General features: G+C 43.6%; 1 protein-coding gene across 2 annotated transcripts in view; it reads left to right on the plus strand.

Annotated features, from left to right (window-relative positions):
• Positions 1–5,050: 5,050 nt before the first annotated feature.
• GATA5 (GATA binding protein 5) overlaps positions 5,051–15,869 on the plus strand; it is a 46,505-nt gene continuing 35,686 nt past the window's right edge. Inside the window, exons 1-2 of one of the 2 annotated variants that reach the window (XM_040437801.1) lie at positions 5,051–5,338; positions 15,849–15,869. The exon at positions 15,849–15,869 is cut by the window's right edge and continues 596 nt beyond it. In XM_040437801.1, the coding sequence (XP_040293735.1) occupies positions 5,199–5,338; positions 15,849–15,869 (161 nt within the window). In that variant the 5' untranslated portion in view covers positions 5,051–5,198. Of the gene's footprint in view, positions 5,339–15,332; positions 15,494–15,848 lie in introns of those variants that run through there. The other variant, XM_040437802.1, reaches the window with a different exon arrangement.

The following is a 15,869-nucleotide window of genomic DNA, read 5'->3' on the forward strand; positions in this document are numbered from 1 at the left end:
CAATTGCGGTCCCCAATACATGGGCAACATCCGTGCAGCGGGCCGGACCCAGGGGCGTAGCTATAGGGGAAGCAGGGGAAGCGGCTGCTTTGGGGCCCTGACCCAGAAGGGGCCCATCCAGGAGGAGGAGGAGGACTAAAAGATTTTGTCAGGGCCCCCTCAACATTATTACACAATGAAATGATATACAGTGACAGTATAGACCGTGTATAAAACGGATGGAACAGCTGCCGGGCCTGGTCTGAGAGAGCGATCTTTACTAGCCACAGGAATGGGGGTTGCATGAAAGGAAGGGGTTGCGAAAAAAAATTACTGGGGGAGGGGGCCCCATTCAAAAATTTGCTGTGGGGCCCAGTCATCTCTATCTACGCCACTGGCCGGACCCATTCAACTTGAATAGGTCCGTGGTCTGTCTGCACCGCCAAAAAAAATAAAGATATGTCATATTTATTTGCGGTGCGGAACAACGGAAAGAAGCACCATGGAAGCACTCTGTAGTGCTTCTGGTGTTCTGTTCCGTGACTCCGTTCCGCATCTCCGGAATTGCGGACCCATTCAAGTGAATGGGTCTGCATCCATGATGCGTGGTGCACACGGCCGGCGGCCGTGGATTGCCGACCTGCCATTTGTGGGCCGCAATCCGGCCACGGTGGCCCAACAGCCATGTGCATGAGACCTAATGCTGTATGGAGACGGATCTCCGTACAGTATTACGCAGAATTTTGAACGCTTCGCTCATCACTAGTCAGTATCACTGCCCCTACACATAAAAAAAAAAAAAAGAATGATAGTTACACTTTAAGTGATAATAAGTGATAAATGTGATAATTTAAGTGATAAATGTGATAATAACGGCAAACAAGTTAGGGAAAAAATTATTTGTTTCTATGGAAAGCAAAATTCTATCAAATTCCAACCATTAGCATAACATCTAAGATAATAGTCTTGTATCTGCAATACCTTTTAAAGAGCATCCGTCAGCATGATCAGCCCAATTAAATTAGGCATACAGCCTGGTAGGGTTAATCATGCTAATACCTCAATTATTATTATTATTATGTTCCTGACCCATTACCGAGAAAACTGCATTTTTAGTTATTTGTAAATTACCTACCTGGAGCAGGGGCTGGCCGGAGCCCTTGGAGCACCACTTTGTTACACCCTGTTCAGCTTCAGTCCCCTACCCCCTTCCCCTGGATTGACATTGTATTATTTTTATCAGCATGATCAACCCTACCAGGCTGTATGCTTGGTTTAATAGGGTTAATCATGCTGACAGAGGCTCTTTAATGGCTAACTGAAATACTAGGTCTCCTCATCAAGTTTCATAGTAGATACCATGCCTGATAAAGAGACCCATGTATTTAGATCTCTTATAAAATCTCAGAACCTAGTATTAAATTGTATCTTTAATTTTACTATCATTTTGTTGTTGTTTCAGGGCATCTAAAATAAAAATTGAAGCAACTTTGGTGTGTTCATTAGAAATCCACAGTTTTGTATATATATCTCAGGGGCGGACTGGGAACTTAAAGAGGCCCTGGAAAAAATACTAAAAGTGGCCCCGTTTTGTAGTCGGGTCCAAATTGATGGAAGGCAGGGCCAGCAATACCATATTGTGGCATATTATACCACCCCAAAGAGCCAAATACAACAGTCCATCATAAAATACTGCCGCCAGCAGCACAAAATACATCCTCAAAAACATCCGCTTGTTGGCCGTGAGGAGGGCTCAAGCATCGGCCCACCGGGAAATTTCCCTGTAAGGTCTATGTCCGATCCGCCCCTGTATATAGCTCCTGTTCAGAAGTTGGAAAGGTTCCTGTTTGCTGCATTTTCATTGACATTTTTCGTGCAGCCTAAAGATGCTCAAAATGTATCACTCATGCAAGAGGACTCTTTAGACACTTTTGTTCAATTTTACACCTTTTGGTTGGCTTAAGCCTCATTCACACATCAGAAATTCACGGACATGTGTTGTACATGTTCTTCACGGACAGTACACGTCTCCATTCATTTTAATGTGTGTATTCACACCTCAGTGTTTTGGCACAGAAGCATGCTCTATTTTGTCCATGTTTACAGATCCATCACAGCATGGATGACATCCGTGTTTTATCCGTGTTTCACGGACCACTAGGAGGAGATGCAATGCAAATTTATTTTGGACTGTACAGTGTCCGTAAAGCACAGATGACACAGATGGAGAGCATAAAATAGACACGGACCAAACACGGATCCTTCATGAACATCTTGACGGATGAACCACTGACCATCGTATCACAGATTACATCATGGACACGGACGTGTGAATGGGGCTTTACTTTGCATCACAGTTTTGCTACAATTTTGCTGCATTTCATTGAAATGAAATCATTACCCTTCCTGCTAATAAAACAAGGTACATTCAGTGTGTGACCATAACGATTCCCTAATTTGCAGACTTTCTTAGTTCCATATATCATAGATAGATAGATAGATAGATAGATAGATAGATAGATAGATAGATAGATAGATAGATAGATATGAGATAGATAGATAGATAGATATGAGATAGATAGATAGATAGATAGATAGATAGATAGATAGATGATAGATAGATAGATAGATATGAGATAGATAGATAGATAGATAGATATGAGATAGATAGATATGAGATAGATAGATAGATAGATAGATAGATAGATAGATAGATAGATAGATAGATATTAGATAGATAGATAGATATGAGATAGATAGATATTAGATAGATATTAGATAGATAGATATTAGGCTTTTGAAAAAATGAGGATGCAGCACACTGCGGGTGCAAAATCAGGCCAATGTGAACCGGCACCTAGGTCCAATGTAATGTAGAAATGAAAGACGGCCAGCAGCACACCACGGATTTCAACGGAAAACGTGTACTTTATTCACCCAGAGTCAGCAGCGACGTTTCAACAGCTTGTTGCTGTCTTTCTCAAGCTATGTGCACGTGTTACAGACATGCAATTTAAAGGTGCATCAATTGAAAATACAATTAAAACAATTTATCCTATACAAGGAAAAAATTCATACATTCTATGGTTCATCATGCTCAAAAAAATACATGGATTGTGTCCCAGAGTTGCAGAATACAGTACATACATTAAGTGTCCAAGAAAATACATAGTGTTTATAGTATAGGGCACGTACTGTAAGTATCCTTAATTAGTGCAGGTGTGTTATACATAATCCCCACTGTGAGTGTTTAATGTGGTGTGCTGCTGGCCGTCTTTCATTTCTAGATAGATATGAGATAGATAGATAGATAGATAGATAGATAGATATGAGATAGATAGATATGAGATAGATAGATAGATAGATAGATAGATAGATAGATAGATAGATAGATAGATAGATAGATAGATAGATAGATAGATAGATAGATAGATAGATAGATAGATAGATAGATATGAGATAGATAGATAGATAGATAGATAGATAGATAGATAGATAGATAGATAGATAGATAGATAGATAGATAGATACATTGATTTACATATATTTTCTCGTCTAGCAACAGAAATATTAGAAAAAAATAAAAATAAAATAAATCAGAGCCAGATCCTTAATATGATGGAGAGGATTAGAGCAAAATGACCCAACTGACTATAATGTGTTCCTCAGGTTTCCATGATGGTGTCCATCATTTATCATCCATCCACCAATAGTGCAGCATGTATTTGTGCAGGAATCTACTACAGCAGCTCCAGACGGAGCCTCCAGCAGATGTCAGCATAGCCAAAATAGATAGCAACAAGTATGTATTATTTTGTACAGTAGAATGTCGCATATTTATGAATGTCCCTGATAGAGAGGCAGCCAGTAATTGTTTTATTATTATTATTATTACATATTAAAGATGATAACAAATATAATACTTAGGGTCCTTACACACATACAGATGGTGGGGTATATTTTTAAAACACCAAAAAAGCACCAATACCACGTGTGGTTTTTATGCCTTTTTAGCAGTGTTTTTTTTTTCTAAATAACTAAAGTTTTTTTCTAGCGTTTTTATTAGGTAAGGAGATGTCAAAGCAGGAAAAAATATATCAAAAGCTCCAGCATGCTGCGTTTTTCTAAAAATTTCCGAGAAGAAAAATACACCACCTAATTAACAAAAGTGCTAGAAACAAAATACTGCTTGTGTGCCCTGTGATCCATATTTCCAATAGGTTTTCAGTTAACCAAAAAAACGCACCAAAAATGCCAAAAGGTGCCACTAATTAAAAAAAGAATGAAAAAAATCAAACCACTAAAAACCTATGGGTGAATCAACCCTTATAGTATAGAATGCAACACACATCATGTCCAACAGCACAAAGTCAAAGCCCAAAGTTCATCACCAGATGCAATGTAAGATATATGGTAATTATTAATTAGAAACTTATTCTGAACAAAGATTTTTATTATGTATATATATATATATATACACACACACACATACAAATACATACTTTGCATGTGTATATATATATATATATATATATATATATATATATATTTATTCTTGCATTCATTCACCACATTTATAGTGAGGCTAGCTTTAAGTGAGATGTTTAACTGTCATATGAGCTAAATATTTTAGTTATGTTATTTTTTGTTATTATTACAGCCTTTTATTGTTAATGTTAAAATATTTGGTTTTTCTTCAATATGACACAGTATGTGACATTACAATATTTTGTGTAAAAAATTAAAAGGTATTATAACATTGATATCTTTATTGGCTAAAAATAAATCATCATTCTTAGGGATAAATGGATGGATAGACTGACAAACAGACAGATAAGAATGAGAGATAGATGAGAGATAGAATAGAATAAATAGATAAAATAGATTGATTAGATACATATATAAAATAGATAGATCGGTGGTGGTTGCTTCCTTGCTGTATTGTGGAATATTTTTTTTACCTTTATTATGTTTCTATTAGGAGTAATGATGGAGTGATGGTTGCAGTCATGAGGAGGGTTATCTGCTGCCCCCCAGCCTTACACTGGTCATATCTGTCATAGTGGATGTTGTGGTTCTGCACACAAAGGACACATGGAGCAGAGCTGGTGACAACGGAACAGATGACAAAGTCATGCCTGCTGTAGCTGTCAGATGTATCTCTTCTACAACCAGTTCTGATGGCAAAAGAAAGGAATCATGACCTACAGCATCGATGAATGATATATCCAGTGCTGGACACCAACTCTCCCTGTGTCCCACAGCCGAATCTCCGAGTCCTGCAGTCAAGAAAGGCTTGTTCCAATGGATTTCATAGTGGTCATTCAGAAAATGAACGACTCACAACTTACTGCGACCTGTGAGTTTAATATTATAATAATAATAATAATCGTTATATTAACAATAATAATAATAATGTAAGGTAATTACTAATGATATTAAGAACAAATAATTAAATCAGCAACTATTCAAAAAAACTATTAATAATAGTAAAAATAATGTTAGAATACTAGTATAAAAATAATATCATTACTACTGCTTAAAAGAAATAATTACGACAGCTAAAGTAATAAGTAACAAGACAATACAAAATCCTTTACATAGCCATGCTGATAATATTTTTTTCCTAATAATAATGCTGAATAATCCATGTGCAGTGCTTGTGGCTGTCCTGATGTCAGGGTGGGCAGGATTCCTTCTCTTGGGGTCAGGGGAGGTTAATATCTCCCTATGTGTCTTGCTGGATGATAAGAGCAGGCAGTTCTGATGCTGGGAGTAAATTGGCAGCAGCTCCAGAATGAAATACCAGGGGGGCAGGAAGTATTTGACCTCAGAACACCCCCCCCCCCCCCCTTCCCCGCACATGGGTGCAGCACCCAGGTCTCTACTCTCCATTAGGTCAGTGGCTGGAGATAAAGGCTGATAATAGTCACTATTAGATTAGACTGTCTCCAGCGCATCTGCATGTATAATGGCGTTTTCTGGATTCCCTACTGTGCACAATGAGATATCAGACTCTGTGTCCCAGGGACTAACAGTACAAGAGGAGGCCTCTGGAGTGATGTGTGACAGGGGACAGCTGGAGACCCCCACACACCCGACCACCCTCTAGTATCAGTATTCTGGGCATTTTATATCATTAGACAGCCCTGCCAGCCTCTGTAATAGAAAAGTAACAGAAGCATCCGGTAACTATTATACTATCACTGGACTATATGTACTAATAAGTAATAATAAATACCCCCAAAAAAGTGATCTCCAGCTTCTGCCAGCATATCACAGGCCGGAGAGGCACTGATTGGAAAAAGAAGTAACAATGTCTCTTGTTTGTTAAATGAAACCAATAGCTTGGGACAATAGAGAAATGACTCTTCACATCTGAGACTTTGTGCCACCTGACAGGGCACACAGGGCACACAGATCCACAGCTGGCACTAGGGTCATCCTCCTGCTGTTACATTGTACATTGATTGTTCCTCACAGGCTGATAGACTGTACCTGGAGAGATGACTATGGAGATGTCATACATTGTAATCAGTGACACAGTTATTGTACTGGATCCTACTGATGTGTATTTACAATAAATATTGAGATCCCGACTTGTACACTGTATATATACAGGATGGTACAGTGTAGTGCTCACTGCTGGTACACTGTATACAGGATGGTACAGTGTAGAGCTCACTGCTGGTACACTGTATACAGGATGGTACAGTGTAGTGCTCACTGCTGGTACACTGTATACAGGATGGTACAGTGTAGTTCACACTGCTGGTACACTGTATACAGGATGGTACAGTGTAGTGCTCACTGCTGGTACACTGTATACAGGATGGTACAGTGTAGTGCTCACTGCTGGTACACTGTATACAGGATGGTACAGTGTAGTGCTCACTGCTGGTACACTGTATACAGGATGGTACAGTGTAGTGCACACTGCTGGTACACTGTATACAGGATGGTACAGTGTAGTGCACACTGCTGGTACACTGTATACAGGATGGTACAGTGTAGTGCTCACTGCTGGTACACTGTATACAGGATGGTACAGTGTAGTGCACACTGCTGGTACACTGTATACAGGATGGTACAGTGTAGTGCTCACTGCTGGTACACTGTATACAGGATGGTACAGTGTAGTGTGCTCACTGCTGGTACACTGTATACAGGATGGTACAGTGTAGTGCACACTGCTGGTACACTGTATACAGGATGGTACAGTGTAGTGCTCACTGCTGGTACACTGTATACAGGATGGTACAGTGTAGTGTGCACACTGCTGGTACACTGTATACAGGATGGTACAGTGTAGTGCACACTGCTGGTACACTGTATACAGGATGGTACAGTGTAGTGCTCACTGCTGGTACACTGTATACAGGATGGTACAGTGTAGTGCACACTGCTGGTACACTGTATACAGGATGGTACAGTGTAGTGCTCACTGCTGGTACACTGTATACAGGATGGTACAGTGTAGTGTGCTCACTGCTGGTACAGTGTAGTGCTCACTGCTGGTACACTGTATACAGGATGGTACAGTGTAGTGCTCACTGCTGGTACACTGTATACAGGATGGTACAGTGTAGTGCACACTGCTGGTACACTGTATACAGGATGGTACAGTGTAGTGCTCACTGCTGGTACACTGTATACAGGATGGTACAGTGTAGTGCTCACTGCTGGTACACTGTATACAGGATGGTACAGTGTAGTGCACACTGCTGGTACACTGTATACAGGATGGTACAGTGTAGTGCTCACTGCTGGTACACTGTATACAGGATGGTACAGTGTAGTGCACACTGCTGGTACACTGGATACAGGATGGTACAGTGTAGTGCTCACTGCTGGTACACTGTATACAGGATGGTACAGTGTAGTGCTCACTGCTGGTACACTGTATACAGGATGGTACAGTGTAGTGCTCACTGCTGGTACACTGTATACAGGATGGTACAGTGTAGTGCACACTGCTGGTACACTGTATACAGGATGGTACAGTGTAGTGCACACTGCTGGTACACTGTATACAGGATGGTACAGTGTAGTGCTCACTGCTGGTACACTGTATACAGGATGGTACAGTGTAGTGCACACTGCTGGTACACTGTATACAGGATGGTACAGTGTAGTGCTCACTGCTGGTACACTGTATACAGGATGGTACAGTGTAGTGTGCTCACTGCTGGTACACTGTATACAGGATGGTACAGTGTAGTGCACACTGCTGGTACACTGTATACAGGATGGTACAGTGTAGTGCTCACTGCTGGTACACTGTATACAGGATGGTACAGTGTAGTGTGCACACTGCTGGTACACTGTATACAGGATGGTACAGTGTAGTGCACACTGCTGGTACACTGTATACAGGATGGTACAGTGTAGTGCTCACTGCTGGTACACTGTATACAGGATGGTACAGTGTAGTGCACACTGCTGGTACACTGTATACAGGATGGTACAGTGTAGTGCTCACTGCTGGTACACTGTATACAGGATGGTACAGTGTAGTGTGCTCACTGCTGGTACAGTGTAGTGCTCACTGCTGGTACACTGTATACAGGATGGTACAGTGTAGTGCTCACTGCTGGTACACTGTATACAGGATGGTACAGTGTAGTGCACACTGCTGGTACACTGTATACAGGATGGTACAGTGTAGTGCTCACTGCTGGTACACTGTATACAGGATGGTACAGTGTAGTGCTCACTGCTGGTACACTGTATACAGGATGGTACAGTGTAGTGCACACTGCTGGTACACTGTATACAGGATGGTACAGTGTAGTGCTCACTGCTGGTACACTGTATACAGGATGGTACAGTGTAGTGCACACTGCTGGTACACTGGATACAGGATGGTACAGTGTAGTGCTCACTGCTGGTACACTGTATACAGGATGGTACAGTGTAGTGCTCACTGCTGGTACACTGGATACAGGATGGTACAGTGTAGTGCTCACTGCTGGTACACTGTATACAGGATGGTACAGTGTAGTGTGCACACTGCTGGTACACTGTATACAGGATGAAACAGTGTAGTGTGCACACTGCCGGTACACTGGATACAGGATGGTACAGTGTAGTGCTCACTGCTGGTACACTGTATACAGGATGGTACAGTGTAGTGCACACTGCTGGTACACTGTATACAGGATGGTACAGTGTAGTGCTCACTGCTGGTACACTGTATACAGGATGGTACAGTGTAGTGCTCACTGCTGGTACACTGTATACAGGATGGTACAGTGTAGTGCACACTGCTGGTACACTGTATACAGGATGGTACAGTGTAGTGCTCACTGCTGGTACACTGTATACAGGATGGTACAGTGTAGTGCTCACTGCTGGTACACTGTATACAGGATGGTACAGTGTAGTTCACACTGCTGGTACACTGTATACAGGATGGTACAGTGTAGTGTGCACACTGCTGGTACACTGGATACAGGATGGTACAGTGTAGTGCTCACTGCTGGTACACTGTATACAGGATGGTACAGTGTAGTGCACACTGCTGGTACACTGTATACAGGATGGTACAGTGTAGTGCACACTGCTGGTACACTGTATACAGGATGGTACAGTGTAGTGCTCACTGCTGGTACACTGTATACAGGATGGTACAGTGTAGTGCTCACTGCTGGTACACTGTATACAGGATGGTACAGGGTAGTTCACACTGCTGGTACACTGTATACAGGATGGTACAGTGTAGTGTGCACACTGCTGGTACACTGGATACAGGATGGTACAGTGTAGTGCTCACTGCTGGTACACTGTATACAGGATGGTACAGTGTAGTGCACACTGCTGGTACACTGTATACAGGATGGTACAGTGTAGTGTGCTCACTGCTGGTACACTGTATACAGGATGGTACAGTGTAGTGCACACTGCTGGTACACTGTATACAGGATGGTACAGTGTAGTGCTCACTGCTGGTACACTGTATACAGGATGGTACAGTGTAGTGCTCACTGCTGGTACACTGTATACAGGATGGTACAGTGTAGTGCACACTGCTGGTACACTGGATACAGGAGGTACAGTGTAGTGCTCACTGCTGGTACACTGTATACAGGATGGTACAGTGTAGTGCTCACTGCTGGTACACTGGATACAGGATGGTACAGTGTAGTGCTCACTGCTGGTACACTGTATACAGGATGGTACAGTGTAGTGTGCACACTGCTGGTACACTGTATACAGGATGGTACAGTGTAGTGTGCACACTGCCGTACACTGGATACAGGATGGTACAGTGTAGTGCTCACTGCTGGTACACTGTATACAGGATGGTACAGTGTAGTGCACACTGCTGGTACACTGTATACAGGATGGTACAGTGTAGTGCTCACTGCTGGTACACTGTATACAGGATGGTACAGTGTAGTGCTCACTGCTGGTACACTGTATACAGGATGGTACAGTGTAGTGCACACTGCTGGTACACTGTATACAGGATGGTACAGTGTAGTGTGCACACTGCTGGTACACTGGATACAGGATGGTACAGTGTAGTGCTCACTGCTGGTACACTGTATACAGGATGGTACAGTGTAGTGCACACTGCTGGTACACTGTATACAGGATGGTACAGTGTAGTGCACACTGCTGGTACACTGTATACAGGATGGTACAGTGTAGTGCTCACTGCTGGTACACTGTATACAGGATGGTACAGTGTAGTGCTCACTGCTGGTACACTCTATACAGGATGGTACAGGGTAGTTCACACTGCTGGTACACTGTATACAGGATGGTACAGTGTAGTGTGCACACTGCTGGTACACTGGATACAGGATGGTACAGTGTAGTGCTCACTGCTGGTACACTGTATACAGGATGGTACAGTGTAGTGCACACTGCTGGTACACTGTATACAGGATGGTACAGTGTAGTGTGCTCACTGCTGGTACACTGTATACAGGATGGTACAGTGTAGTGCACACTGCTGGTACACTGTATACAGGATGGTACAGTGTAGTGCTCACTGCTGGTACACTGTATACAGGATGGTACAGTGTAGTGCTCACTGCTGGTACACTGTATACAGGATGGTACAGTGTAGTGTGCACACTACTGGTACACTGTATACAGGATGGTACAGTGTAGTGCACCCTGCTGGTACACTGTATACAGGATGGTACAGTGTAGTGCACACTGCTGGTACACTGTATACAGGATGGTACAGTGTAGTGTGCTCACTGCTGGTACACTGTATACAGGTTGGTACAGTGTAGTGTGCTCACTGCTGGTACACTGTATACAGGATGGTACAGTGTAGTGCTCACTGCTGGTACACTGTATACAGGATGGTACAGTGTAGTGCACACTGCTGGTACACTGTATACAGGATGGTACAGTGTAGTGCTCACTGCTGGTATACTGTATACAGGATGGTACAGTGTAGTGCTCACTGCTGGTACACTGTATACAGGATGGTACAGTGTAGTGCACACTGCTGGTACACTGTATACAGGATGGTACAGTGTAGTGCTCACTGCTGGTACACTGTATACAGGATGGTACAGTGTAGTGCTCACTGCTGGTACACTGTATACAGGATGGTACAGTGTAGTGTGCACACTGCTGGTACACTGTATACAGGATGGTACAGTGTAGTACACCCTGCTGGTACACTGTATACAGGATGGTACAGTGTAGTGCACACTGCTGGTACACTGTATACAGGATGGTACAGTGTAGTGTGCTCACTGCTGGTACACTGTATACAGGATGGTACAGTGTAGTGTGCTCACTGCTGGTACACTGTATACAGGATGGTACAGTGTAGTGCTCACTGCTGGTACACTGTATACAGGATGGTACAGTGTAGTGCTCACTGCTGGTACACTGTATACAGGATGGTACAGTGTAGTGCACACTGCTGGTACACTGTATACAGGATGGTACAGTGTAGTTCACACTGCTGGTACACTGTATACAGGATGGTACAGTGTAGTGTGCACACTGCTGGTACACTGTATACAGGATGGTACAGTGTAGTGCTCACTGCTGGTACACTGTATACAGGATGGTACAGTGTAGTGCACACTGCTGGTACACTGTATACAGGATGGTACAGTGTAGTGTGCTCACTGCTGGTACACTGTATACAGGATGGTACAGTGTAGTGCACACTGCTGGTACACTGTATACAGGATGGTACAGTGTAGTGCTCACTGCTGGTACACTGTATACAGGATGGTACAGTGTAGTGCTCACTGCTGGTACACTGTATACAGGATGGTACAGTGTAGTGTGCACACTGCTGGTACACTGTATACAGGATGGTACAGTGTAGTGCACCCTGCTGGTACACTGTATACAGGATGGTACAGTGTAGTGCACCCTGCTGGTACACTGTATACAGGATGGTACAGTGTAGTGCACACTGCTGGTACACTGTATACAGGATGGTACAGTGTAGTGTGCTCACTGCTGGTACACTGTATACAGGATGGTACAGTGTAGTGTGCTCACTGCTGGTACACTGTATACAGGATGGTACAGTGTAGTGCTCACTGCTGGTACACTGTATACAGGATGGTACAGTGTAGTGTGCACACTGCTGGTACACTGTATACAGGATGGTACAGTGTAGTGCTCACTGCTGGTACACTGTATACAGGATGGTACAGTGTAGTGTGCTCACTGCTGGTACACTGTATACAGGATGGTACAGTGTAGTGCACACTGCTGGTACACTGTATACAGGATGGTACAGTGTAGTGCTCACTGCTGGTACACTGTATACAGGATGGTACAGTGTAGTGCTCACTGCTGGTACACTGTATACAGGATGGTACAGTGTAGTGTGCACACTGCTGGTACACTGTATACAGGATGGTACAGTGTAGTGCACCCTGCTGGTACACTGTATACAGGATGGTACAGTGTAGTGCTCACTGCTGGTACACTGTATACAGGATGGTACAGTGTAGTGCACACTGCTGGTACACTGTATACAGGATGGTACAGTGTAGTGCACACTGCTGGTACACTGTATACAGGATGGTACAGTGTAGTGTGCACACTGCTGGTACACTGTATACAGGATGGTACAGTGTAGTGCTCACTGCTGGTACACTGTATACAGGATGGTACAGTGTAGTGCACACTGCTGGTACACTGTATACAGGATGGTACAGTGTAGTGCACACTGCTGGTACACTGTATACAGGATGGTACAGTGTAGTGTGCTCACTGCTGGTACACTGTATACAGGATGGTACAGTGTAGTGTGCTCACTGCTGGTACACTGTATACAGGATGGTACAGTGTAGTGCTCACTGCTGGTACACTGTATACAGGATGGTACAGTGTAGTGTGCACACTGCTGGTACACTGTATACAGGATGGTACAGTGTAGTGCTCACTGCTGGTACACTGTATACAGGATGGTACAGTGTAGTGTGCTCACTGCTGGTACACTGTATACAGGATGGTACAGTGTAGTGCACACTGCTGGTACACTGTATACAGGATGGTACAGTGTAGTGCTCACTGCTGGTACACTGTATACAGGATGGTACAGTGTAGTGCTCACTGCTGGTACACTGTATACAGGATGGTACAGTGTAGTGTGCACACTGCTGGTACACTGTATACAGGATGGTACAGTGTAGTGCACCCTGCTGGTACACTGTATACAGGATGGTACAGTGTAGTGCTCACTGCTGGTACACTGTATACAGGATGGTACAGTGTAGTGCTCACTGCTGGTACACTGTATACAGGATGGTACAGTGTAGTGTGCTCACTGCTGGTACACTGTATACAGGATAGTACAGTGTAGTGCACACTGCTGGTACACTGTATACAGGATGGTACAGTGTAGTGTGCACACTGCTGGTACACTGTATACAGGATGGTACAGTGTAGTGCACCCTGCTGGTACACTGTATACAGGATGGTACAGTGTAGTGTGCTCACTGCTGGTACACTGTATACAGGATGGTACAGTGTAGTGTGCTCACTGCTGGTACACTGTATACAGGATGGTACAGTGTAGTGCACACTGCTGGTACACTGTATACAGGATGGTACAGTGTAGTGTGCTCACTGCTGGTACACTGTATACAGGATGGTACAGTGTAGTGTGCTCACTGCTGGTACACTGTATACAGGATGGTACAGTGTAGTGCTCACTGCTGGTACACTGTATACAGGATGGTACAGTGTAGTGCACACTGCTGTCACATTGCACCTGTTTACCGGTTATTACATTGTACCTGATCTGTAGCTAGTTTTCACCTTGTTACATTGTATCTAGTGAGCAGGTTGTTACAATGGATGCTTTACATGGTGTTATATTTCTAGAGTAGACAATGTTGTTACAACGTATCTACAGAGTATACATTACTATTACTCTATTTGGTTTACACGTTGATACATTGTATCTAGAGTATATATTGCTGTAACACTGTATACAATGTATCTGGTTTACATGTTACTGCAGTGTACCTGGGTGTAACAGGTTGTCCTGTTGTGTCTGGATAGTTCACACAGTTGTTACAGTTATATCCCACATTGTGTACGAGTCTTACTATCCCTTATATCCGACCAGTAGTAATAATAATAATAATAATAATAATAATAATAATAATAATAATAATAAATAGTAGTAGTATTACCGAGAAGAGCCTCCTCCTGCCCCATACACTTTCTACAATCTCTACACACATCACTTCTGCTGATACGATGATAGTTTGGGGGATTATTCTCCATTATTATAGAGGTTTTCTGGTGATTACTAGAAATCCAGTGATTTTGTATAAGCCGCAAAATTCAACAGGAGCAGAAACCAAATACTACAGACAGTCCTGGAACATGTGATGTAGGAGACCTGTGTATGTGATATAGCCGAAGGATAAGGGGATATGTATAACTCACACTATAGGTAGGACTGTGGGGTAGTAGTCCATATAATATGAGGAATAAGCATTATACTTATATCTATCTATTTATCTCATATCTACCTACCTATCTATCTGTCTGTCTGTCGGTCTACCTACCAACCTATCTCATATCTATATCAATAATCAGTACACAAGCCTTGATAATATATATACAGATAGCTATATATATATATAGTACAGTATATACAGTGAACACACTCACACGGGGATCACGGTACATATCGCACATAACGATATAATATGTTACAATATAAACCTACTACATGAAATCTAGAAATATAAGGGCAAATCTGCCCGATCACATTATTCAGAGAGACCCCCTATTCCCTGACACCTGACCCTCACATCACCCTATCATATAGATACATAGTAATGTCAGGTCAGCAGGTCCTGGCTGGCAGAGGGCACCCATGTATCAGGCAGGGCACACAGCGCCTGGTGCAGTCACCAATCCCCTGGGACACCAGGTGCTCCTCAGCGTCACGTGACTCTGCCCATACAATTGCCCGCGGTACCGTGTGGCGGTCAGTCAGTCCTGGCAGCCGGCGGCAGAGCACAGAGGACCACCCGCCCGGAGCAGAGTGAGTAGCCCCCCCCGGTCCTCCGCCGGGATCTCCCGGGTCTACAGGGCAGGTTTATCCGGGGACACCCGGCGGCAGAGCTCCTCATATCTTCCAGGAGTCTTATCACTGTACAAATGTTTGCCCTTCAGGCTCTCACTGCACGGAAGATTAGTTATACCCGGCGGGTTATGGGGAATGCCTCCTGCCTGTACCCCCGGCGGTGCCCGGGAGACCCGCTGTGCCAGACGCAAGATGCCCTGATTCATCCCCTATAGATCCTGTGTGTGCAGCTATAGGTGTCCTCCACCCTGGGTGCCCCCTCCCTCAGCCCCCTCCCCTCCTCCTAACTCTTGTCTCCTCCACACAACTCCAGGTCCTTCAGATGTGGACACAG

This window comes from Bufo bufo, chromosome 6 (assembly GCF_905171765.1).
Source record: "Bufo bufo chromosome 6, aBufBuf1.1, whole genome shotgun sequence".
NCBI lineage: Eukaryota > Metazoa > Chordata > Amphibia > Anura > Bufonidae > Bufo > Bufo bufo.